A 27,485-nucleotide genomic window follows, 5' to 3' on the forward strand; every position below is an offset into this window, starting at 1 on the left:
GCTAGTTCCTTCTAACAGCAGCGCGAAATATGCAATGAGAGCAGGCGAGAAAACTGGCGCGGATCGTTGCAAAGACTGCGGCTGCGCCTTTCAGCTACCGAAGCTTCAGCTTTAAGCACCCAAAAAACGAAATGTCATGAATACAGATTTTAATCGTTTGGGCTTACTTTTATATTGGCGGTATGTGTTAAGGTATACGCGGAAGCTTTGGTAGTGAGTGCGTAGTAAGCGCGCATATGTCCTAGTCTACGGTAAGCTATAACTGCTGGATTGGCGATCAACCCGTTGGGCTTATGTACCACGATCTGCAGGTTGAAGAAAAAAATTTACGCGAAACATCTTCGGCCCCTTTCGTGGTTTCTCTGTTCGAATACCATGCCATCAAGTCCCCAACCAACAGCTTTGGCATCATGAACGCTGACTGACGCTCACGCCACCAACGCGAAACCGAGCGGGAGAAGGAACGGGACGGTTGGATGAGTAGGAGGAGGGAGAAAAAGGCTATTGCATAGAGTTTCATACTAATATACACTAGAGGGAAATCTAGCGCTGCAATCGCGCGCCGCCGTGGGCGGCGCCATTGCAGCCAGCGACGTTCCTCGTTGACTTCGCTTAGCTAGCCATATGGATTCTGTTTTTGTCTCGAAGCTAAAATCAACAAAAAATGGTAACGTTTCTTTTTTTCTTTTTTTTTCGCCGTGCATGAAGCTTCTAAATAATCTCTGACAAATAAATCTTTTTGTAGCTTTGACTTTATAATAACAAAACAGATTTGAATTATCTTATAAAGTTATATTGTTGATTTGTTGAAGCCAGATCCCACTTTTCAGCCCGTTTATGAGCCATGCTAATGACAAGTGGAATGTGCCTGCCCGGTACATGACGGAACGCCCGCTGAAGTGCGGCCCCCTTAGACAGTGGCGCCAGATTTCCCTCTAGTGTATATTAGTATGAAACTCTGTGGGCTATTGTTGGGGGATTGGATTGCGCTGGATTGGATTGAAAACAGTTCACTGTATTGTGTTTGCCTGTATGCATTTGGATGCGTTTGCTTGAAAAGGAAATGGTAAGCGAGACAGAAATAACCGCACGAAGCCACAGCGCCGTGAACGAGTAAACGCGAGAGTGTAGGAGCGTTAACTACTCTGTTTTCTGGGTATTCGACGACGTTGAGCTGGATGGAATTAGAGTGGATTTGTTTGGATTGGGTTGGATACAAGCAAGTTGGGCGGTGAGAAACTCTATGGGAGGAGGGTAAACGGCGCATGAAAATAACCACCTGACGCCGAGGCGCACCGGGTCAAGAGAAGCGAGAGTGGGGGAACTTTTTTGTATTGTGCCTGTCTTCGGGCGAACGAAAAGGTCAAGCAAAGTGTTGGACGTGCACCGTTCCAAATAATGAACGTTTCGCGCATTTGGCCCAATTACTAATCAATTTGCATTAATTTCTACTTCAGTCAGGGCTCTAAACATGTACTTGATAATTACCACGGCGCAAAAAAAAACAGGGATGAAGAAGAAACACGTACAAACAACAAAGTGCCAAACTTCCCAACAAAAGTGCCGAACTTTTGAGGAAAAATTCAATTCCCAACGTAGTGGCATTTGCATTGGTTCCTCCCTTGCCCCCATTTTGTCTGGCGTGTTCTTCCGTGCCTTTGGTAAGGGTGTGAGCTTGTCCCTAGATAATTCGCTTGACCTTACCATTTGTAAGTACGTTGATGACTATCGTGTGGCGGTGAATGGGGGATAGGGCGGCTAGATTCCATAGTAAAACATGTGGTTTACCCCTTCAGTCAGGCGGCTAACGCCCTCAAATTTACTTGGGAGCTGCCAAATATTATTGAAATCCGCTGCTTGGATTTGCAGATTTCGTTCACAGGAGGCACACACGTATGCTGGAAGTACAGACCGAGGGAACAAAAATAGCTTCTTCCCTTCAACAACGCGCACTCAAAAAAAAATAGTAAAAACGGGTGTAGCCATGAGATGACGTGTATTCAGGGAGCCTTGAAAAAATCGTGCATGCAGAAAGTGGAGGCTAGTTTCCACGACCAGAATACGAGGCTAAACCAGGCCCAATTCCCTTCTTTTCTGATTTCTAGCGTGTGTTAACCCCTTCTCCACAAAGTGAGGCGAAAAGAATGCCCTGACGAACAAGAAAGGCCGAAAAAGAAAAAAGTCCACGTCATACTGTACCTATACAAAGTATCCCATAATGTAAAGAGAGCGACGCAAAGGTACGCAGTAAATATCGTTTTCAGTGCACCAGCAAAGATATCAAACGTGTGCCCTTTGATGAGTAAGAATAAAAAAAAACCAGAACTCTGTGCAAAGAAACAAGCTGTTCGCTACACAGACTACAGCATGGGTGTAGTGTACGAAATTCCCTGAGCTGAAAAAAGAAGTGTACATAGAGCAAACCGGAAGGTGTTTGAAAGAGAGGGCGAGGGAGCACAACTGGACAGTTGCAAATAATGCTGGTGGCCACCTTTCTGAGCACTGCAAAAGATGCAAGTGTAGCCCCCTGCTAGATAGCACGAAGTTTTTGAGGAGGGCAAGCCGAAAGCTTGAGCGCGAAATTCTTGAAGCTCGTTTTATCATACAGGCAGGGGATGACTGCGTTAGTAATCCGTCCATATCGCTGTCACATAAAGAAGTAGCCTTTTTGGAAACATGATGCACTTTCACGACACAATGTTCTTAGTTTGTTTTAGTTGTATATAAGCCGCGTTTTTTTTTTTTCAATAAAGTCTAGTTCGAAGTTCAGCACTGCGTTGTTTGTACGTGTTTCTTCTTCGTGCCTTATTTTTTTTTTTTTTTGCGCCGTAGTAATTATCAAGCATGATGTACCAACTCACCTATATCAAGCTTTTGTTATCTAATCATGTAACGATAGAAGTTTTCTCTTAATATGCGGAAATGGCTTTGCGGACTTCGCGTTAAGTATGAAAAGCAGGGGCATCTGTTATATTGATCCCGGAAGGGTCCTACCAAGTCCATGCAAGAGAGCAATGTCAGGTCTGCTAGGCAGCGCGAGCTTCTGTGCATCGACGTCACCTGCAGCTAACCACCCACACATCTACATTCAACGCCACACGTCTTGAGCTCACAAGGCAATCACACAGGTTAGCCTGTAACGAGTATCAGGCGAGGCAAATGCACTTTCGGTCGCACTTCGAGTTGCTTGTCAGCGCTTCACACAGCAACAATTCACCAACACATCGTTCTTCGGTGAGCAGCTGTAGCTTCACTGACGCAGAATTTCCGGCTGCACAGTAAACGCACACGGTGGATGCGCAGCAGACACATCTGCATACGATTTTTTAAGAACAATTCCCTGCATTTCAATGAGTTGAATCACTCACATCGACAACTTATCCAAGGAGCTCACACCATTTTTGAACATACCTACAGTCCCAGCCAATAAAACTGCAATCCTAAACTATGTTCATGCACTAATACGAGCTTTAATCCTAAACTATGTTCATGCACCCATACGACTAGAGCCCAGCTTTAAAATCCCTCGTTGAAATCGATTAGCTAGCGGATTTTCTGCCTAATTGTTGACAAGTCTTCAATTCCACACTCAGGAGGCGTGTTGCAGCTCATATGGCGCACAACTGTACTTTGCCGCACTCCCAGAAACGTCCATAGCAAAGGACCACACGGTATTTTTTTCTGACGTACCTGTGATCCCAGAGGATATAACCTGCAATCCTAAACTATGCTCGGGCACCCCCACTCTTAACAGATCAGCTTTAAAATCCACGGAGAAGCCAACGCGCCAGAGTATTTTCGCCCTACTTGTTGGCGAGTCGTAAATTTCACACCCCGCTGGCGTGTTGCAGCTCATATTAGGCGTGACTGTACTTTTCCGCACTCTTCGTGAACATGCTTTTCTGCGAGGACATCCGTCAACAGTGGTGAGGCGTCGACACGCGACCTCAGAGAGGGTAATACGCTGCTCTCGCGCACAGTTTGTTCCTTCTTGAGCCACCCAGTTGAGGTCCGGAAAGAGGGACCCGACCGAGAGGCCTCCGTCGAGCCAGCGGCGCCGTTCTTTTCTCTTCAGAGGCGCATAATGCGGGCCAGTATGAGCCAGAACACGCTGGTGAGTAGGCAGAGGGCGATGCCCACCCAGGAGAGGGAGGCGGCCCAGTCTCGGGCGAACCTGCGGCAGCGCAGGAACTCGGCGGGCAGCGAGGTGTCGAAGTCGGTGCCCGTCAGGACGCCCTGGGGCACGGTCCGCTTGAAGTACATGAAGCAGCTGGTGAACACGCCGAACACGGCTGCGCCCGGCCACGGAAGGGAGGGAGAGAGGGGAAAAGAGAGGGGAAGTACAATGGGCGGCTATTACTGGTGTGTGAAACAAGTTTTAGAAGAGTCTGGAATAAAAATAAAACACTGGCACACAGAAAATTTGACCATGAATTATTTCTGACAAGCAGGTGAGGAAATTGATTCACTCCCTACAATTTGCCTTCATTTCCTTTAGCACTCCATTTATATATTATATTGTTAAGGGACACAGAATTGGACACTGGCGCACACCATGCTTCACCTTATTATATATATATATATATATATATATATATATATATATATATATATATATAGCATAGTGAGGGAGACTATAGCGTGTTGTCCGATTTCTTACATTATTTAATACCCAATAAAAAATGTAAGAAATCGGACAACACGCTATCGTCTCCCTCACTATGCTATATATATATATATATATATATATATATATATATATATATATATATATATATATATATATATATATATATATATATATATATATATATATATATATATATAGAAACGGAAAGACGCACGTCGAAAGAGGAATAGTATAACGTTTCGGTCGAGGGACCGGCCTTCGTCAGAATAATTGACTGTTATTCTGACGAAGGCCGGTCCCTCGGCCGAAACGTTATACCATTCCTCTTTCGACGTGTGTCTTTCTGTTTCTTGATATTTGCCGGTGTCCAAGAAACTTTTATTCTTGCACTTTATATATATATATATATATATATATATATATATATATATATATATATATATATATATATATATATATATATATATATATATATATATATACAGAGAGAGAGAGAGAGAGAGAGCATAGTGAGGAAGACGATAGCGTGTTGTCCGATTTCTTACATTATTTAATACCCAACAGTTTCGGAAGTGGAACTTCCTTCATGAGGAGTTCTGTGAGAATGTTATATATATATATATATATATATATATATATATATATACACAGAAATAAGGGTTGGCAGTCGAGAAAACCTCGGAAAGCAAAGGGGAGGATGTGGTAGATCATTGAAACAGATTAAGAATTTGGAAAGAAAGAAAGAAAGTGAAGAAAAAATGCCCGCCAGGTGGGATCCGAACCCACGACCTCCAGAATACCGGTCTGGTGCGCACCAGACCGGTATTCTGGAGGTCGTGGGTTCGGATCCCACCTGGCGGGCATTTTTTCTTCACTTTCTTTCTTTCTTTCCAAATTCTTAATCTGTTTCAATGATCTACCACATCCTCCCCTTTGCTTTCCGAGGTTTTCTCGACTGCCAACCCTTATTTCTATGTTATTTTCAACGAGCCCCTCATTTCCTATTCTGATTCGCTATATATATATATATATATATATATATATATATATATATATATATATATATATATATATATATATATATATATATATATATATATAACATTCTCACTGAACCCGTTAGTCTTACCAAAGATTCGTCTGATAATACAAACGGGTTACCGTCACCTCTATCAAAAATTTTGAATTTAGAAATCTGGGATGGCATTTGGGGCCAAATTTTCCGAGAGACACAGAGGAGCCTCACCGGCGAGGATGAACATGACTCCCGTGACCATGACGGCGGACAGCTGTCGCTTGCAGATCCCGAAGCCCCCGACGAGGGCGCTCGCTCCCACCAGAATCAGGCTCACGAGGGAACAGGACATGGCCAGGTTGCGCATTTCTGCACGGTGTCAGACAACGGCAAAAGGCTTTACCATCTCTTCCTAAAGAAAGTTGAGATAAGCGTGGAAGCTTTCTGACATCAAAGCTGCGTCAACAGGGCGTCAGAACCTTTGCTAATGGGGTGTCCAAACTTCGCTGAAAATGCGTACAATCTCTCGCCAGACCTTTGTATCGGCCTTGCAGACAAAATACAAATTTGTTTTATTCGAAAGATTTCATGTTTTTATAGTGCCCCCAGCGCTTGTCCGGAAGCAAACGATGCCGTATTCACTGAGAAATTATTCAGTTTACGTTAAAATTTTGAGTTTTCCCGCCAAATATGCGTTTTCGTGACGTCTGCCATGAAGTCACAGTGGCGGGTATGCAGTGCGTCATTAGGCTCTGCAGCCTTGCCTACCGTCAGTCCTCCCAGATGGCGCTACCATACTCAGCCGCGGACCGTAGTCCGCCGTTGCTTTGTTTTCGACCGTATTTGCACCTGGCTTGTTTTCTTCAGGTAGAAAGTAATCGTTTCGTGGAACATGGGGTATGGTCGACAAACATGGTCACATAAGACAACGTCGCTTACGCCAATCGGTCAGTGTCGTGTAAAACAACTCCAAAGCGGCGGTCCGCTGTGCAGCTAAAACATGCACAGTGCACCCAGTACCAACAGTAGTGCGCATAGGGACTTCTAAGCTTACGCCCATTTTCGCAAATTTCATTGTTTACCGCACCATTATTACTGCTGTAAAATGAACATGCATTACATTCTAGCGCAAATAGCCAGTTCGGCAAGCTTATAAGCCCTGCCTGATTTGCGTTTGCTTTTGCCGGCCTCAGCCAATCGCACAGCTGGGCATATGACATCACAGGATATGTTGCGAGAAATTAGCATGTGCGTCGCATGGCCATTTCATATTTTCGTACTTATATAGCTTATTTGAGCGAAGTGTGCGTTAAAAGTGGTGTCATCACATCACATTACGTCACTTTATTACCTTAAAGACCACCTACAGGGGGTACTACATAAGGGGTGACAAGCAGACACAATAAATGCAATACACATGCAGGATTAGTATAAATACAAACAGAGGTAACAAATTACGGAAAGAAAAAAAGATGAAAAAAGGGGGGAAGCGAGAAGCAGGGGTACAAAAAATAACACGCTTGAGTATTCAACGTGAACAGAAACGCGTGACAATGCTGAGTGGTACGTAAGGGTGGTAAGCTCAGCGGAAAGGCCATTCCAGTCGTAGGCTGCGCGAAAAAAGAATGAGGCGGCAAATGTCGTGTATGGTGGGCACGTGGTCGGGCGACATGAAAATAATGAGCGGTGCGGCGAGATATGAGGGCAGGAGGCAAGATATATAGGGTGGGTTGCACAATGTACTATGATAGAACTTGTGGAACAAAACGAGGCTGGCAATGCGGCGACGAATGTTAAGGTTTAAAAGACCAGATTCTTGTTTAAGGGGTGAAACGCTTATGTTGTATGAATATAGGAATGATTGAATCTAGCTGCTCGATTCTGGACGGATTGGCGATTCTGGACGGTTAAGTATGCCTGATGAGGGCTCCAGGTAGGCGACGCATGTTCAAGTTGAGAGCGAACTAATGATGTGTGGGCTAGCAGTTTTACATGCGGGGGCGCATGACGTGGGTGTCGTTTTAAGAAACCAAGCGATCTGCTTGCTGATGAAATGATGTTGTAAATATACCCGCCATGTTAAATTGTTGCTTAAAGTGACTCCCAAGTACTCCCAAGTGCTGACATTTTCCACCGGAACGTTACCGATTTGATAAGAACAGATGAGGGGGCTGCGGCGACTGTGTAAACAGAGTCATTATGATTCTAATGATGCAATCAATCGAATGAACCAAACCTGTGTTTTGTCTACATGGCCCCTTTAAGGACCTAATATGCAAACTATGAGCGAACTCGTGCGGCGATTTTTCGCGCACTAAGTAAACGCATCTACGAACGATCTAAATGTACGCCGATATATGAGATAAAGGTATACAGTTGTACCCCTCCTCGTGATCGATGCGTGTGTCGTCCTATTTATAACCGTTCCTTATAACCGTACCCGTCGCGGTGGCTCAGTGGTTAAGGCGTTACGCTGCTCAGCACGAGGTCGCGGGTTCGATTCCCGGCCGCGGCGGCCGCTTTTCTGATGGAGGCGAAAAGCAAAAACGCCCGTGTGTACGAGATTTCGGCGCACGTTAAAGGTCCCCAGGTGGTCAAAATTAATCCGGAGCCCTCCCTTACAGCGCGCCTCATCGTCTGCGTTGCGTCGGCGCGTTAAACCCTTCAATCAATCATTATAACCTTTCCTTTTCCGAGATTTTCAAGTAACCGATTTGACACAACCGAAGCCCACTTTCACGCACGCGCCGTGTGTCCGGAGATCTTGCAAGAGCTTTCCGGTCGACCAACCGGTCTACGGGGAAATGGGTTAGTTTTATGACCGGACGCTATCGGTCTCACTAAGAAAGCTTCAGCCTTAAAAACAGTCGGCGATGTTTTCTATACGCGAAGCAGTGGTTTAAGGCTCCGCGTTTTTTGTTCTTTCTCTCCCCACCCAATATTCAAGTGCTTTCTGCTCTATGAGGATAACTACCTTTATTGTCAGAGAGGGCATGAATGCCCTGTTGGGGAAGGAGAGGGACGCGGATTCTGTTCTAGGAGAACATTTTTCTTTGTGTTTTATTTATGTACACCGAAATCCCAGGGAAGGGTCACTTTGTTCTGACTGTCACGTGTTGCTAACATCTCAATTATTATGTCCTGGAGTCGTTGTGAGGACGTCCGCAGTGCGATCACTTGCGTACTAGTTCTCAACGCAGTGTCACATACGCGGGTACGTTGTTGGTAAACTCGAGCTGCGCTCACAATAGAGAGACGGGTAGGACACAGCACTGTAGAGCTTACTGTCGAGCCACGGTGAGCGGACAACGAGGCTCGAAGCGCGCTCCTCCTCGGAAGACGAGTAGTACGAAATGCAGCGTCCGGGAGCGCTGCTGGCCGCGTCCCGACCCAGGAACGCCAGGTCGTCATCTGAGCCGATTTAAATGTGAACAAAACAAGAGTCAAAAAGACCACAAAGACAAAATAAAACTTTGTTCAGCTATAAAGCACTTTGGTAACTCACTCAGACCAAAACCTGCCACGAACAACGATATTTGAGCGGAAAAAATACAAAAAATATTAACACTTTTAAATTTCCCGCCACAGTGATGTAATATTGGCAACAGTAACGAAATTGACGCCAGCACTAAAAACATAGGGCCTCCTTGACTATCAGTCTCGGACCTTGGACACGATCCGGCGCTCGATCTTCTCATGTATTCCTACAAGGCTTCCAGTCTGAGGGTAGCCCTCGGACAGCCCACGGGCTGTCCAGGACTGGTCAATCGAAGATTCTCGTAGTTACCACTGCGCTAAATGCACGTTAGCATTCAAGTGAGACCATCAAACGAAAGTAGTGGCCCCACTACAATCGCCCAGTCATGTTCCTTGGTGGTGGTGGTGGTGACGTCACATAACCTGTGACGTCACATAATCTGTAGCGTCACAGATTTTGTGACGTCACAGAGACTTCGCCGGAAAGTGGCCGGGGAGTCGACACTGCTTCATGTTTTCATTATTATCTCGAATATTTGTTTGGAGTTTGCTGAAAGATCGGTGCCCTTTTTATCGTGACAAAGTGGTTTTCTGAATGAACCATACTTGCATTTTGGTTTCACGGCTCCTTTAGGAACCTCCACGTTCCCGTAAGGATGCAATCCTTGGTTACGGCAGTCACGTCACAGCATTACTGAAATCACCTTCCGCCGAATGCTAACGCCGCACCGAAAAAGAGTAGAATAGAGTTCGACACCCTGAAGTTCACGTGTGAAGGCAAACTTTGGTGACGGCAGTCACACCCGAACGAGTATGAAACCATCGAAAACTTTCCGCGACACTCTAATGTCTCTTCATGGCGCGACAGACTATCAAACGGCCCGCCACACCAATCGTCACAGTTGGTGCCCGCCCGAAAATAATTCCGAAGTTCACACGCTGTTGTTCATCCAAGCATGACACATTAAAATATTCACACATTTAATTGCGCAGGACAGGACAGCTCCTTGACCACAGGGCGTAAACCAAAAGGTCCCTCCCAAACTTAATCTCATTCACATTCGATGTACTGTCCATTCTTGTTACGAAATCGCGTTATGCGAATTCCTGCTTTATTCAATGTTTTCGCAGCCCATACTCCAGTGCATAGAAAGCAAATTATGTTCGCTTTTAACGATGTGTCGCTTATAACGAAGTAAGTTTTTTGTCCTGATGAGTTTACTGTATAAGTTTACAACGAGGGTTTGCTGTATCAGGGTTCGCACGTACCTGGATAGTGGCCGCCACGGGTGCATCCGCTAGAATTCCCTCACGCATATGCAATTAAACTTTTCTCGCCCCGTGAGCGATAGAATTCCTCGAGGTAGCTGCTCATAGATGCCCGATCCGTGCTCGTCAATAAAAACATAATAAAGTGATTTGCGGTGATGGCTTAATTGCTAGGCTGTCTGCTTGTCGCACATTCGGTTCGCGGCCATTGTAGCTGCTTTCCTAATGCAAGAGGAAAACCGAACTCGAGTGTTCGGAAGTTTTTCCGACGCACTTCAAAGAACCAAAGATGGTCTGAATTATTTCGCACCCGTTTCTCGCGGTGCATATCACAGTCCAGCTGCCTGTCGCTTGCTATAGCCAGAGAAATATAAAAAAAAAAAAAACTCCCTGCCAGAAATGCTGCACAGATTTCTGTATTTCTCCCTTACTGCACTTCTGTTTGAAAACGCTTTGCGCGTGTCAGCTCACGCATGCATTGATTGTCACTTTCTATGCACTTAAAAGGTGCCTGCACACTTTTTGTTCCTGTAATATTTTTTTAGGTTTATATTTGTTGCCTTTTGCCTTCGTGTTTTCTTGTCTCCTTCTCTCCCCCATGTCTTCAATATTCGTTCAACCGCCGGGCACTGCCCTTAGAGCTCAATGAGACCTTGGCAAACCCGTATATTTAACAGTATGTTTGACTAGAAACATTGTTATCCCTGTCGTTGTTGCTGCTGGTCGGTGTATGCTGATGTTGTTTTGTTGTTGTTGTTGATGATGATAATGATGATGCTGTTGCTGTTGTTGATGTTATTGTTGTTGTTTTTCTTATAATCGCCGTTGTTGCTGCTACTGCTGTTGTTATGGTGGTGGGGGTTGTTGTTTGGTGTTGTTGTTGTTGTTGATGATGATGTTGATGTTGATGCTGCTGCTGTTGTTGTTGTTGATGATGATGATGATGATGATGATGATTGGGTGGTGATGCTGTTGTTATTATTGTTGTTTTTCTTGTCATCGTCGTCGTCGTTGTTGCTGCTGCTACTGCTGTTGTGGTGGTGGTGGTGGTTGTGGTTGTTGTTGTTGTTGATGATAATGATGATGACGATGTTGTCGTTATTGGTGGTGGTGTTGCCGCCGCCGCCGCTGTAGCTGTGGTGAGGCGTGCCGTACCGTCCAGCGTGGCGCACATTCTGTGCACGCCTCCGTTCAGGTTGACCAGCAGGAACCCGCCAGTCTGACCAGCCCCGTCCGTGAGGCGATGCACGTTGCGGGAACGCGTCAGGGACAGGCCACGCTGTCGTGCCAGCGTGGACACGCGTTCCGCATCGTACAGCACCTGGAAAACAACGCAGAAGGCCCCCAAAGCTCGATATTACCCTCCGAAAACAAAAAGGATAAAACACAGCAATCAATGGGAATGTCGTGGCACCACTAATGGCCCGTTTGTCGCTTTTGAAACGGTGCCCGTCAGTGCGTGACTTTGCACCTTGTGCATACCGATGCGGTGGCGCCTCAGTCTCTCCCCCCCCCCCCCCCCCCGCCCTCTGCAGTCGTCATTATCCTATGACGCCCGTGAATGCTTAAAGTTCGTACTTTTTATGGAAGGTTCACAGCTTGTTTTAGTGCGCGAGAACTGGGAAGGTCAACCCCAAAAAATATGTGCGGGTACTCGAGGCCTTTGCGCGTGCTCTAAAGCGAGAACATAGCCGCCAGAGTACAATGAACAGCCCTTTGAACAGTGAACAGTGAACAATGAACAGTTAAACCATGGTTGTGGAAAGCGATAACTATCGGCAGGGACAAGAGAAGAAACTAGAAGAGTTCGCGTTTTCTACAACCACGATGTTGCACCAACTCGCCCAAGCAACCGCTCTGGCAAGTTCAACCAACCAGCCAATGAATCAGTGGCCAAGCAGTGGAAGGTTCGAACACAAGGAATCTGTGTACGGACTCTGCAGCATGGCACGGTGTTAGGTGCACAAAGAGCAGCATATGCCAGCGCAGGTGTATTGGACAGCGGTATACAAGCAAGAATGTGTATTAAGTCTGACGCACACATGTTAAAGAAACCAAGCAAGATTTACTTGAATCCGCTTAACGACGCAAATAAACCAAATTAGCCTTACTCGCTCACCGAATGCAAATCTGCGTCAGTTGATCTTTAATATCTTCTTTTTGGTTTTCTTGCCTTTTTCACTGACAGCCAATGCGAAATGTAGCAGCCGGGGTGTTCAGACCTCAACACTGTACACTTTTTATTCGAAGTTAGGGAAAATAAGGTATTATAGTCACCACGAAATTCACATTACCTTGCTCTTTCAACGGTACAAGCTAACAACGCCATCACTACCGCATCTCGATAAAGTCGCCCTGTTACGTAAAACTCCTCCACGATTGTAAGTAACTCGAGTACCTAGTTATACCCACATTGTACTTAGAAAGGAGGCAAGACTATTTTACCGGGTATCTCCCGACACCAGTGCTACCGCATCTCAATAAAGCGTACTGCTAGGTAAAACTACCGCACTTTCGTAATTGATTACACTGGTTCTCAAATGGGGTTCCGCGAGGGCGTTTCAGGGGTCACCGAAGGTCATCAACACCACTTCCCTTCATTTCTCCATTTTGCTAACCCTTGCTGCAGGAAATGCACAAATAAGGCTTCACTACATGACTTCTGCGTTTAAATGAACCCTGCAGCACTTTGTCAACTTTTCGCGAGATCTTAAATGCTTGCATAACGTAGTAAACCAACACACCCAGTACTTAGATAACGTGGTAGCAAAGTACTTAAGGTAAAAATTACCGCTCTATGCCCATCAGATAACTTCGAAACTTGCTCAAAAGATTTTTCTATTTCCCGGTGTTGGCGTTCTTCGACCGCTGGAATTACGTCATTACAGCGGTGTAGCGGCTATTGGACGGCACTCCTTCAGTTGCAGCAATGAACGCATTCGATAGCCACTTTAAAAGGAAAGGCACCAAAGCAAAGCAGAGACCGAAGGCGTATCTGCTGCGACTAGCAAATCACGCAGTGCCGCCCCGTACTGGCGATAACTATAGCTTTCTCAGTGGATACGAAGGAAAGAGTGAAGGCGTTTATCGGGAGTGTTGCAGAGTTCCGTTACCGAGTAGCCGATGTTTTAACGTTGACTTTTTTCACGACACGCCAGCTATGCAAAAAAGCTAGGCGCACCAAAGGCCTGGTGTGACCTTTAGCTGCAAGAGAAAATTGTCTGACAATAAATATGTCATGACCCGCTTGGGCAGTGCGGTCATACGATAGTCTTATCTCGGCCATCAGTTGTTTCCCATACACTGCGGCACTGTCGACAATGAAAGTGCGGACGCTGCCGCCCGCTCGGCACAGCAAAAAGAATCCCGGGCCATCTTCACAAATGTGAAACCTGGGGACGGACGAAGCACGCAGTGTATAAGAGTATTCCTGGCGCCTTGGCGTTTTTAACAGAGATGAAACCGTTGAATGGCAGCGATATACAGCTTTGCTGTACATGATTGACAATCCAGCGCGCGAAAACACGGCACAATAAAGAACGAGAGTTAGACACAAATCACAGTCCTCTTGAGCTTTGCTGTAAAAGTCTATTGTCTTTGAAGCACGAAGCTCTCTAGCGCGATGCGTATACAAGTGTCCCGGTGTTTTTTGTTTTTTTTTTGTTTTTTTTTTGGCGCGCGTTACGTTCTAGCGGGAGGCGTAAACGAGTTTCCCGGTGTTTTAGTACCGTGACTGCATGAGATGACGATTACGACGATGACGACGACGACGACAGGAAACGCCAACAGCCCCAGCCCCTAGCTTCGCCCCTAACAACGGAGACCATATACATTCCATTTTCCAGGACGTACGCCGCTCGGGCTCTCCGCAAACTTGCCCGGGAGACCACGATAGCCAAATTGACTACCCAAGAGTTCACGAGCTCTCGTATTCATGCCTTGGACCCGCATCTTCAGCGTCCTCTTCCATAAGGCCTGCATGGACTGATACAACCGTTCTTTGCCGTCTCTGGCTGGGAGTCGCCTTCCCAAATGCTTATCCCATTTGATTCGAATGGCAGACAGTGAGGCGTGTGAAGCCTGAGACACACCGGAGACCATACGCCATCTTCTATGTGAGTGTCCACGTTTTTCATCGGCAAAAAGGAAACTCTCCTCAACTTTACGGTCTGGATTCTCGGCGGCCGTTCTCTGAGGAGAAAATCTTGGGCCACTGGCTTTCTCCGTCATCTACGCACACGGCGACAAAAGCGCTCCTGTGCTTCCTAAAAACAATGAACTTTTTTTTATTGCGATAGTATACCCAATGACATAAAGACTACGTTACAGGTGGAGGCTAGGTGGTCTGCCAGGGTGGAAGCCTGTGCCTCGAAGGTGTCGTGTTTTGCCGGTTCCAAGAAGGGCACGTCCAGAACAGGTGTTCTGTGTCCGCATCTTCGGCAGGAGCCTTGCAAAGGGGGCGGTTCTGTGCGAACCCCGGGGCATGGTAGCGTGGTGGCCACTCCCGGGTAGCAGCGGGAGAGAGGGCTACACCAACACGAAGTCTTCGCAGACCGTTCCAGACGGGGGAATTAGAGCTCGTGCGGCGCGACGAAGATTTTCCTGTTGGAGAAATTGTCCCGGGGCATCCATATATTGTAAGTAACGGCAATGCTCGCGGAACGAATGCAGAGTGGCAGGCACCATCCGCCGCAATGTGAGCGGGGAGCGTATTTCGCCGGACCCACGAAAACAACAAACTTGCACAGAATACTGTAGCCCAATTGACTACCCTCTATGAAGTCAGCGAACTCTATCGTCTATAGTGTCGTGACACTGGGCACACCTCTTTACGCTCTGTACTTACCTTACCCTTCTTTTACTGTTTTGATAATTTTTCCCGTTGCTTCCCTTTGCCACTTGTAGAATAGCAAACTAGCCTGGTCGCCATTCCTGCCTTTCTTTTACCTCTATTCCTTCCTTGACAGTATGTCACGCATAATCATAAAAGCCAGACTCAAAAGTCGGGCATCGAATAAGTATGTTGGCTACTTATGCTGCAAGTTCAAATCGTCTGACATTATGACATGTGAAAACATAGTTCATCGTGGGTATCGTGCACATCCCTTTTGCAAGCCCGAAAGGGGATTCTCCTCACACTCATGGTCGGCAACAACTGAACTATAGTGTACCCAATGACCCCTACATTGTGCCTAGTCACAAGGAAGGCCCACAAATTTGCTGCCTGCACTAATTTGAAAGCAGTCGCTACGTCTGTGTGGCGTCACGCCATGGATAAGGGTATACGTAGTGGTCTGTAGTGTACTGACCAGCTCCCAGTGGTCACTCAGGAAGGCCAGCAACAGTGAGAGCGCCGAGCCCAGGCTGAGCAGAAGGGTGGCGCCCAGGTAGAAGGAGCTGGCGTCGCAGCCCCGTCCGTCCTGCTGCGTGGTCGTGCCGACGGGGGCCAAGTGCTGCGCGCCCGCGCCCGCCGCGATGCTGGCGCGATGGTCCATGGCCGCCGCCGCCCCCAGGATGCCGCTGGCGTCACCTCGTCCTGCTGCGAGGCACGGGTAACGAGGAACAGCGCTGGTCTCGTACATGATAAAACATAACTACAAATGAGGCCCTTATTGAATGAATACAGGAAGGAAAGCCAGAATTTTGGCCTATTAAGGAGCAGGAGAGCGTCGGGGCACTTGTTTGACTTTTCTTAACATACGACTGAAATGCAGCCGCAAGGCTACAAGAAAAGGAAATACAGTAAAAGCTCGTTAATTCGAACTCCGAGGGGACGATAAAATTGTTCGAATTAAGCGGAGTTCGAATTAGCTGGCGGGCGCAAGAATGAGTGGACATCGCGCCTCACTGCGCGGACAGCTAAGCCCCCCCCCTGGACTTGTTATCGCGAAATAGGCACTACTACACGTTTGTGGCAGGTGATTTCGGGAACAATGACACTCTTTATGCTCGAAAACCCCTTTATTTACATTTCAGGTTCGAGGCACTCAAAATAAAAAGTAAGCGTGCGCTGCGGAAGTGGAATAAGCTGTTGCGGCGGCGTAGCGCGCGCGCTACGCTGTTTTGTTTTTTTTTCGTTGCCTCGCATCTCAAGTAAATTTGGTTTGGTTTGTATCTGCGACACATTGTAATCACTCTGTGCCGACTTCTTCTGCGAGAAGCAATCCCAGTTCAAATTAACCGCTCTGAATACCGACGCGTTTGAATTATCGGGAATTTTCCCCCATCAGGGAAACAGGGCTGTGCCGGGACCAGGGTGTCAGTTCGAATTAACTGTAAGTTCGAAGTACCCGAGTTCGAATTAACGAGCTTTTACTGTACAGCTTTCTGAGAAACTTCACGGTCAATTAAAACTCCCCTAGCCACCGCGTTAGCGCAGTTAGTAAAGCGAATGGCCTACTTAGACGGTGGTCCTGAGTTTGAATATCGGAGCAGGGGGAATTCTTCCTCAGCTGCGAAATTACTCGTGACGCTGTATCGTTTTCCTCTGTAGCCATACGGCCGCATTCCAGGTGCATGTTAAATTTTTCCTTGGCAGAAAATTTTTTAAAGCGGAAGCTTTTTTAGTGGGACCGGTGGAGTTCTGTCCAGAAGCTAATGCATTTACCAATAGCCCGGTTGGTCAACCAAAAAGCTCTGACAAAATCTCCGGACACATGGTACATGCGTGAAACCGGTTTTCTATTAGATGCGACTGCATCTCATTCGCTCGCCTTCTCCCTGCATCCGGCGTCGTCGGCGTTGTTGTCGGCGTCCGCCCCTCCCCCATTCTCCTCGCCGCGCGAGCTGCGCTCTCCGCCGCTCACCCCCTCTCCACTCCGATAGCGAACACTCTCTCGCGAGGGGCATTGGATTGAATTCGATTGGCTTGGCTTGGCTTGGCTTGGATTGGATTTGGATTGGATTAAAGTGGATTGTGTTGGATTGTGTTGTGTCATAGCCGCGGCAGACGCACTGGCGCCGGCGCGTCCCCTCACCGTTATGCGCGCTATAAAACGCGGTGCCTGCGCCGCTCCGCTCCATCGTCCCAGCGCCGTTCCTCCGCTGTCCAACGCTGCAATGTGAACCCCCTATGCGTCGCATCTACACAGGGGTTCCCGCGAGGGGAGGTGGGAGTTTTTTTGTGTCAAAAAAGTTACTTAAAAATCGCGAAAAAAGAACGGTTCTATATATGATAATTACACGCGTCGACCATGAAGCAGGAGTACAATAGTATGCCTTTATCTCATAACCCACGCATTGGCACACATTTAGAGTGTTCGTGGATTCGTTTACTTAGTGCGCAAAAAATCGTCACATGGGTTGGTTCTTCGTTTGCGATTTCGGTCATTGTAGGTTTGACGATCCAATAGACGCACTTTCAGCGAATGTTGGACATGGTTCTCTCAACTTTCATTAGGAAGAGGTGATAACTTTTTTCGTTTAGGAAGCCCAAGAAAGACTACACGTCTCTTAAAAGGAGCGGTGCTGGGCTGGCGAGGGTCGACTGCAGCGAAGTGTTCATAAGTGACAACATTTATTTGTCCATAGATGGGAGTCAGGGAAGGAAGCTCTTGATGAGAGCCCCCCTCCCCCCTCATTCGGCAGCCCGAAGTCCTTCTTCCCTGGCGGCGGCCTCGGCCATCTGGACCAGACGGACTCGCTCTCTTGGGTCCGAGCTGAGCAGCATGGTCTCCCACTGCTCAGAGCTTTTAATGTTTATCGCTAGTTTCTGAACTTCATTCCTTCGATTTCTTTATCCCTTGTTGGAGCAAGCCCAGACCATATGTTGCAGCTCCGCCCTGTTTCCGCACTGCTTATATGCGCTGGAGTATAGCGCCGGGTAGCAGCGGTTGTACAACACCGGGTCGGGGAAGGTGTTTGTTTGGAGAAGGCGCCATACCACTGCCTGTCGTCTGTACAGAGTTTTGTCTGCCACAGGGTGTTTTGCCCTTCCCAGCCTATAGTGGTTTAGTACATCTCGGTGGGCGCCCAGGCTGTCCCTATCCGACCGGCGGAGCGAGAGTGCGCGTCGAGGGTGTTGGTGACATCGGACCGGTCGGTGAAGCCTGGAGCCGCGTCGTGCGCCTCCCCCGGGAGGCCAGAGTGGGCCGGCGCCCATATGATTTGGATTCCCCGGACACGATCTCCATAAAAACCGGCCTGTAGGATTCTGAGGGTTTCAGACGATATGCGCCCCCTCGAGTAATTAAGAATTGCCGGCTTCGAGTCACTTACTACGAAGTTGGTTCTGAAGGACGAGATCATTGCGAGTGCAATGGGCGCCTCTTCCCCGACCTCCGGTGATGTTGTGGGGACCGTGCCAGAGGTAATTGAATGGCCCTGTTGGTCACCTACTGATATAGCCATGGCGCTGCGACAGCTATAGTCTGCGGCGTCTACGTAAACCACGCCCCCAAAGTGTGCGAACCTTTTAGGGGCGAAGCTCCTTAGGGCGGGGGTCTGTCCATCCTCGACGTATGTATGTAGCCACCTCTAGTTTAGTTCTTGGATTGTTTACTAGATGGCGTGGCTACCTCTAGTTTAGTTCTTGGATTGTTTACTAGATGGCGGTACTTGTATATGATGAAAAGATGCGCTTGGATTGTATACTAGATGGCGTGGCTACCTCTAGTTTAGTTCTTGGATTGTTTACTAGATGGCGGGGAGCGTTGTAATAAAATCTGTTCGCTGTTGGCGCGCGCTCGGAGTCGCCCGATGGATAAGGCTGCAGATGTGCGAGCCCGCGAGGCAGAAGCGCTCCGTGAAGCTGCGCGACGCCGCCGCCAAGATCCTGCCGTACGAGAGCGGGAGGCCGAAGCGTGTCGTCTGGCTGCGCGACGACGCCGCCAAGATCCCAGCGTTCGAGAACGAGAGGCCCAAGCGTCACGGCAACGGCGCGAGGACCCTGCCGTACGCGAAGCGGCACGGCTGCGGCGCGAAGAGGATCTCCGAAACGTCAGAGAACGGGAAGCGGCGAGAAAGCGCGCGTAACGGCAGGCAGACCCCGATGCAGTGAGAGCTCGTGAGGCGTCTGCAAAACGCATCAGGTGAGCTCAGCCCCAAGGTGCCGACGCGCGGTTTAAGCGAGACTTTCTAGACGTTACGTTCGGACACAGATGTAGTGGGCGAACTTTCACTGAAGAGTCACGGTTTTACCGATGATTTCCCCTCAGGAGCTTCGCCCACTCATCATCATTCACCCCGTGGATATGCTGTGAATTTTTTTTTGTATTGCTTGTGCCCTGGCCTCTCTGCGTTCCCTATTGTGCGCAGGGTGCATTTTTCTTGGCAATGGTGGGATGTATATATCATAGAGTTTCATACTAATATACATTAGAGGGAACACAATTCCTAAGCCCGCCCGAACCCGACAAATTTTTAAATATAAGCCCGAGCCCCGCCCCTACCCGGCAAAATTTAATAAAATAAACCTGAGCCCTTCAGACTCTTTTGAAATATCAGCCCACGTTCGAAAGACTATAAACATGAGGCCGAAAAAATTTGGCCTTTTCAACCTGAAAACGTAACCATAGAGCGAGTATATCGGACTTGCAATTTTTAAACTTAGACCGAGCTTTGTAAATATGTATCCGGACACAGCAAAATGAATTTTGGAGAATATCGACGAAATATATTTTTAACAGAGCTCCAGTGACTTCGCGCTTTGATTTTTTTTTTTTTTCATTTAACCTAATTCAATGAGCGAACTTTTTGGTATCAACAATCACGAATTTTCGGCGCATGGCTGCCGGGCTTCAGACACTGCATGCGTGCGCCCGGACCAGCACGGCGCGAAAAAAAAAAAAAATTGTTGAAGGCCGAGCCCCGCTCGGTCCCGAGAAAATGCGTCCCATCTTGCCTGGGCCATTTCAGTGCACTAATCCACACAATACACACGATATGCTTTTAATAACTTCACTCAAGGCTGCGAAAACGATCAACATTCAAAACTGTAATTCTCAGAAAAGCACCATATGGCGCACTTTATAACGGGATCATATTAAAACTGTACAGTTCAGTTCTACGCTGGTCATTCATTAACATAAAACAATTACCATATTACGAATTCACAAGTTCATTAAAAGTGCTGCCCACGTCTTGCAGACGCAAGATATTATGAAACAGTTAGGAATTCAACAAATAAAAGCAGGGTAAAACAAATCGCAAATATAAAATTTTTGCAGCAATCACGTAAATTTATTAGGGATATAATCGCACAACACGCTATTGCACTATCCTTTCAAACCGCATGGGCCATGGCCCTTCGGACATAAGAGACCGCCGCAAGCATATGTCCTCTCTAAATTACAAACAAAAAAAGAACCAAGAACATTTAAAGATCAGCGTAGTGCAAGCTAGGCTGCTCTTGCAATTACACACACAAAAATATCATGTGCAGCGGCTTAAGAAACATCAAAACCGAGCGTGAACCACTCAACAGCAGCATAGCGGCAAGGCGCGCCGCCTCGGGGTCCCCTCGGGCGGGGCACACCAGCGCCAAGCGCGGCGGTTAACATGTTCGGCTTCAAGAGCGCTATGGGGAGAAGGCGGCCCTTTTTCCACTACCCAAGTATTCTAGTTCACGGTAGTATATATGTCCCTGATACTGGCCCGAATGTCGTGTTTCTTTCCAAGTCTTCCTTCGTAGTTAATGTGCAGTGTTCGGAGGATGTGTCAGCCTTTCCGGCTCTTGGCGAGCCTTTCCAGCTGCGCTATCCTCTGAGCTTCTACCAGCTCGTCGAGCGTGTTATGCAGCCCTAGCGCTTCAAAGCGTTCATTGGAGGTCGTAACTGGAATGCCAGCTGCCTGCTTGTAAACTCGTTTTATTAAAGCATTGATTTTATTGCGCTCATCCCCCTTGAGGTTGAGGAAGAGAGCGACGTAGGTTACTCGACTCAGGACGAATCAGGCCCGTCCTCTTAATCAGGCTTGTGCAGGCATTCGTCCTGAGTCTAGCAACCTACGTCGCTCCTTTCCTCAACCTGTATCACGAGACTAGCTGTTCCTCGACAATGAGAGCGCCCCAGGAATTTTGAGTTGTGTCCGCTTAAAAAGATGTGTCCATTTCGCGTCCATTTCATTCGTGACGTAGTTGCACTCGTGAAAACACTGAGATGGGCACGAACCGGCGCCCCGCCTTGTTTGTGATGCGTGAAATTCGGGTATTCCGTTTACGGATACCGGGGATCCGACGTACAAAATTTGAAATGGACTAAAGGTGGACAAAACTCAACATTCCGCCTCTGGTGCCGTGGCGACGCGGTTATGATCGCACGCTTTTGTAGGTAACTCGTCTCCTCGCGCCATGACTGTAGTGGATGCGTTCCGAACCAACTGCTCGGTCGATTACTCGTTTGAATACTCCGTCGATTGCTTGCTAACACAGAACTGCCCCACAGCGCAATCGACAAGACAAAGAAGATCACGAGGTGACAACACTGCAGGCGCTTGCCATTGCGTCGCGTCGATATCGAATTTTTTCCCGCCTGACAACGATCCCACCGCACTTATCGACCCGCACTACCTATACAGTCGTTCGCTCACACTCACAGCTTAACTCCCTTCAAAGAGGTATCGCGCGAAAACAAAATGTGACCATTCTGGCCTATTCAATCTAATTATCACCTCTAAGTATCAACAATTCCCGCACAACTACCTGCGGGCAACTAGACAGGGACAGGACAGCGCCTGTCTTTGCGTACCTCTCTGTGTGTGGCATCTTCCTTAGCGCAGTTTACGCCTTTTGAGAACTACCACAAGCCTAATGTCCCCAAGTCAGTATTCAGCCGGATGCAAATTCTGCCAGCAGCCAGGGACACTCAGGCACATTATTGTAGAATGTAAAGTTACGCCTGGATTGCAACCCCTAATATCCCCCCCCCCCCCCACCCAAGAGCAGTGGGAGACACTGCTGTCTAGCCCCTCCCTCCCCGACCAGCTCATCCTCGTCGAGAGGGCAGCCGTGGACAAGACGGCCGATGGATTCCCGTGAATAGGGAACCACTCCCACGTGATCTTCTGATCAATGCTCCTAATAAAAGTTGTTTGGGACGCTGGTTCGATTCCCGGCCGCAGCGGCCGCATTTCTGATGGAGGCGAAAAGCGAAAACGTCCATGTGTTCGAGATTTCGGCGCACGTTAAAGATCCCCAGGTGGTCAAAATTAATCCGGAGCCCTCCACTACGGCAAGCTTCATCGTCTGCGTAGCGTCGGCACGTTAAACCCCGCAATCAATCAATCAATCAATTAATTAAAGTTCTTCTCTCTCTCTCTCTCTCTCTCTCTCTCTCTCTCTCTCTCTCTCTCTCTCTCTCTCTCTCTCTCTCTCTCTCTCTCTCTCTCTCTCTCTCTCTCTCTCTCTCTCTCTCTCTCTCTCTCTCTCTCTCTCAAGCCGAGCCCTTACAATCAACTACAAAAATTCGCTCAGAAGATGTCCTCTCCGGGACAAATTCCCTCCCCCCCCAACTTACCCCTCACCGCATTCACTGATAGCATCCCCTCTCATCATTAAAGGAGCCATGAAGACAAAATACAAGTTGGGTTTATTAGAAAGACTGCTTAGTCCCGATAACAATGATACCAATATCATCGCAATCTTTGAACAAATAATGGAGATATTAAAAAAAAACGTGTGAAGCAGTCGCGACCCCCTACCCAATTTCCCGCAACCGTTTCTATGACGTCACGAAACCTTGTTTGTGCGATTGGCGGCCGCCTAACTGACCTGTCGCGACGACACATGACTGGACGTCTGTAATGGGGCCTCTAGTTCCATTTGGCCGCATCACTTGAATGCTAACGTGCAGTTAACGCACTGAAAATTATGTTTTATTGTTGGCCCGTATGAAGTCATTCTTGCTCATAACACGTCACTGTGGCGCAAAATTTGAAAGTTCTTAAATACTTCTTGCTTTTTTTTCGTTAAAAAACATCTTTTGTGGCTGTAATTGAGCTGAGTGAGATACTGAATCCTAGTTCTTTCAAATTAAATGAAGTTGTATTTTCTCTTCATGGCTCCTTTAAATGTATCCCGCAACAACAACAGACGCCTCCGCCTTATCTTTGCCACTTCGCTCGCGCTGTGGATCGATTCGTGCACGTTTTGCAAACGTTCGCAACAATGCGGACAAATGAAACGCGAAAATATGAAGCAGAACACAAAAAAATAGCGCGATTTATTTCCATGTAAGTCAAAATGACGCGTGGCTTAGTTAAAACAAATTAAAGCCGTTCCACCCAATGTGAAAGCCGTCGGAATTGCAGAGAGCAGTGATTCGCCATAATGGTCCGTAGCGCCGTTATACGCTCACTGCTACCACCCATTGCAATTCGAATTTCCCGTCTTCGCAGTGCTCACGCGCCCCCTGCCTGAAACTGCGCCAGCAGGAGTTCTGTTCTTTTTGTGCTTGCTTTTCCTCCCGCACGTACCGGCATTGCACTGCTACTTTTTTTTCGCTCACTATCGTAAAAACCAACTCAACGGGCGTTCCTAAGTAAATGAACGCGGGCGCTGCCGGCTAATTGCGTATATTTTGTCTCAAATGTACCTACAGTTTTCTTTGCGCTAAAACGGGGAGATGTATGACAAGCGCCTGCGGTTCGCGAGTTGCGAACGCTTGTGACTACATAAACCGATCGACTTTCGAAGCATCTGGGTTACGCCGTAACGACAGCCACTACGACGGAACGCCATGCGGCTCTACTTGGGTCCAGCGAGCGAGCTACGACGATAAGGCGAGCCCCTAAAGTGTTCTGCACTTAAAACAAAGCTGGGAAATGCGGCTTTCGAAGTATACCAATAGCGCGCCGTTATTGGACCTCAACGGACACTATTATAACATTATAACTACATTATATAAAAAAATAACACTTACCGGCGCCTGGTTTCGATCCCACGACCCTGCGGGCGGAACGCAAGGTACATGGTGCTCTACCCACTGCGCCACAAAGCCGACACACAATGGAAGGCTACGAACGCGCCTTATATCCTTGACTCATTCAAACTACGTCAAGAAGCTGCTGATACAACGCATTGACTACCTGTGGGCGGAACGCAAGGTACATGGTGCTCTTCCCACTGCGCCACAAAACCGACACAGAATGAAAGGCTACGAACGCACCTTATATCCTTGACTCATTCAAACTACGTCAAGAAGCTGCTGATACAACGCATTCACTACCACCAACTCCCCAAACACTAAACGTTAACGCAATACACCCACCCCCTATGCGACGCATTTACTCGAGTCCCCCTCGCGGGGAGATGGGCCCTTTTTTCTGTCGCTGATAAAATCTCAGCATTTCTGCATCCTCAACCCTTCGATATTTCGGATGTTTTTGACAAAACATATGTGTAGCCAGCTTCAAGCGACATATATGTCATCTCCACCGTCATCATCATCGCCCCTTCCCTCCCGCATGGCACCCGGTGTTGCGGTGGCCCATACAAAAATGGCGCATGCACACTCAAGAGGATTGGACAGGAAATAACTGTAACATTTAATTATGGAACCCAACTACGTAGCATAGTGGGAGCGCAAGGTACGATAAAGCCCGATTGGTAAGCAAAAAGTAATTTGGAAACAAAAAAAAGAAAGAAATAAAAATATTTTGCACCACTCCGTCTAACGACGACGATGGTTGAACGCGAAGAATTTCTCGTGATGGATTTTTTGGTTGGCCAATCCCACACTGCGGGTATGTGCAACTGCGGAGGTACACCCGGCGTCAAAATAAGCCGGGGCACGCGAGCACGTTGCAAAATGCATCACCGCGACATCTGACGTTGCACATCTGCTGTCGAGACACCGATGTGCGCGTGCGCGTCCAACCACGCTCGCTAGCCTGTCTTTTCATTCGTTTCAAACGGCAACGCTTGTCATATTCAGCGCTTGGCGCCAGGGGCCACTTTCTTTGGGCAACCCCCCTTGCTCGCACACGCTTCAGCGGCCGAGGGCGAGGGTGAAGATGCGTTGCTCGCTCTGCGCTGCTCTGACAAAGGATACATGAAAACGGTACAGCTATCTTAGTTTTAAATACTGCATTCTTTTTTACAGAAAAGCTGTCTATGGCTAGGATCCAGCAGATCGTCTCCGGTAATAGAGCAACGTAGACAAGAATGTAGACAAGGTGTAGACAAGAACTGCGTCTTAGACCGGGTTCAGACCGGGTTCAGTGTTGTCGCAATTGTAATATCTTTAAGTAATGACGTCATTTGACGTCTCAGCCAACTGAACTGTGTTCGGTTGGCTGAGACGTCAAATTGGCTGAGACGTCGGTCGGCTGAGACGTAAAACGCCGTTTTTTTACGTCCATAGCGCACGATACGGCTGTTACGTATTTAGTCTGAACATAGCATTAAGCGAACGCACATCATTGTCGCGCGAACGCCCCCCTCACGTTTTCTCCAAGCGTCGAGCGCCTCGTGCGGGCACAGCATACTGCCCCTTCCCTTCCCCCAACGCACACTTTCGGAGAGCGCTGGCTCGCGCCACCACGGCGAACCTACTCCCCTCCCAATTTCGCGGCATTCTCCTCCTTTGCGTTCCTTCACTTGTCGGTCTTCCCATCGTTCGCTCGGTCACGACGACGCCGACGCGGCTGAGCCCAGAGAAGGGCGCCAAAGGGCTGTTCCCTAAAATGTCTTTCCAGCAATTCATTTATGTTAGGAGGTGAAGCAGACATTAAGGGGATCATTGTAAGCTTGATCTTTGTAAGATGGCTTTCCCACATCTACTGTTGAACAGTGAATCAAGTCAATCTTCGGAGGGAATACCATCACAGAAAGTGGCTCTAACCCTTGTTTCGTTGAAACTATACCGAAAGAAATTATATGACGATAGGTGACGGGTAAAAAGCGCAAAGGCTCATGGGTACGTCGTCTGCTCCCGCCACTTCCGGTTCGAGATCTCTCCTGCCCTCCCGTACGTCTGCGTGCGCCGGCGGCTGTCAGGCGCGTGCGTGCGTGTTGTTTATCGGTCATAGGGTGCTTACCTGTCAGATAAACCCCTAGTAGGGTCAATCGTTGGTATTTATGAAATTCCCGATGCATGAGCGCTTTTTTTCCCGGTGAAAACAGATAAACAACAAGCACACACGCGCGTGAAAGCCGACGGCGTATACGGGAGGCCAGGAGAGCTCCCGAACCGGAAGTGTCGGCTCTCCGCGGGAGAAAACAATGCACCCATGAGCCTTTGCGCTTTTTACCCGTCACCTATTAGCCGCTAAGACGAATCTAACACAAAGCCGGGTTTTATATTTTTCAAAATTGCATGGTTCGCAGTGAAATGGTTAATATTGTGTAATTCTCGTCTGCTGTCAGCACATATGGGATTCTACGGGAGGGAAACGGACAGCCCCATGTTTGTCCATCGGAAGAAAACTCTAGTTAATCAAAAGTTCATTCAGTCAATTAACCACGAACTATGCTGAATCGCAAAGTACAAACAAACGTGTTTTGCTTCGTGCACCCCTTGGACCCAGTCAAAGCTCACGTTGAGGCTCGGCACCGCAGCTTTGATGGTCATCCTTCTTCACAGAGTGGAAGGGAACTGAATTTTTGGTTAATTTTTTGTCAAACCCAGGACCACGCCGAACGCTTCTCCCATTTCCCCTTTTTTATTGTTTCAGAACGTGTGCAATGTAAAGTCTCATCACACCTTCATAAAATAGATTATTTCTCTCTTCAGTTAGTTAACAACCAATTGCATGTTTTACGAAAAAATATTAAAACTCGTTCCACCGATTGGGATTGATATCTATTGAAACAGCGCGGAGCCGCAGTTACGACCGTTTTCTCCAATACATGGCAATATCTCTCAGTAGATTGCGTTATAATGACAACAAACTAATTCTCCAACGTTTACAACTTCACTACCTAATTACGACGGTAGTAAACGAAACTCGGCATAGCGGTATAATCGTCCTATCAGCATAGTTTCATAGAACTTGTTTTTGGATACATTTATTAACACATGAGTTAAAGCCGTCTTCTTTAATCATACTCCCCCCGTAGATTTCCATGCTTCGCTGCGCAACAGGCAGTGTCGGAAGGCCAGCTTACAAAGACCAAGCTTCCGCCGATCTTCATAAAGTCGGCTTTACCTGTAAACA

General features: G+C 47.7%; 1 protein-coding gene across 1 annotated transcript in view; it reads right to left on the bottom strand.

Annotated features, from left to right (window-relative positions):
* Positions 1 to 6: 6 nt before the first annotated feature.
* LOC144138445 (uncharacterized) overlaps positions 7 to 27,485 on the bottom strand; it is a 35,251-nt gene continuing 7,772 nt past the window's right edge. Inside the window, exons 2-6 of the mRNA XM_077670728.1 lie at positions 15,701 to 15,930; positions 11,547 to 11,712; positions 8,931 to 9,056; positions 5,877 to 6,014; positions 7 to 4,292 (exon numbers count right to left, since the gene is read on the bottom strand). Coding sequence (XP_077526854.1) covers positions 4,072 to 4,292; positions 5,877 to 6,014; positions 8,931 to 9,056; positions 11,547 to 11,712; positions 15,701 to 15,886 — 837 coding nt within the window. The 5' untranslated portion in view covers positions 15,887 to 15,930 and the 3' untranslated portion in view covers positions 7 to 4,071. The remainder of the gene's footprint in view (positions 4,293 to 5,876; positions 6,015 to 8,930; positions 9,057 to 11,546; positions 11,713 to 15,700; positions 15,931 to 27,485) is intronic.

Source organism: Haemaphysalis longicornis, unplaced genomic scaffold, assembly GCF_048455015.1.
Source record: "Haemaphysalis longicornis isolate Haplotype H1 unplaced genomic scaffold, Haemaphysalis longicornis Haplotype H1 scaffold_5, whole genome shotgun sequence".
NCBI classification, from domain to species: domain Eukaryota; kingdom Metazoa; phylum Arthropoda; class Arachnida; order Ixodida; family Ixodidae; genus Haemaphysalis; species Haemaphysalis longicornis.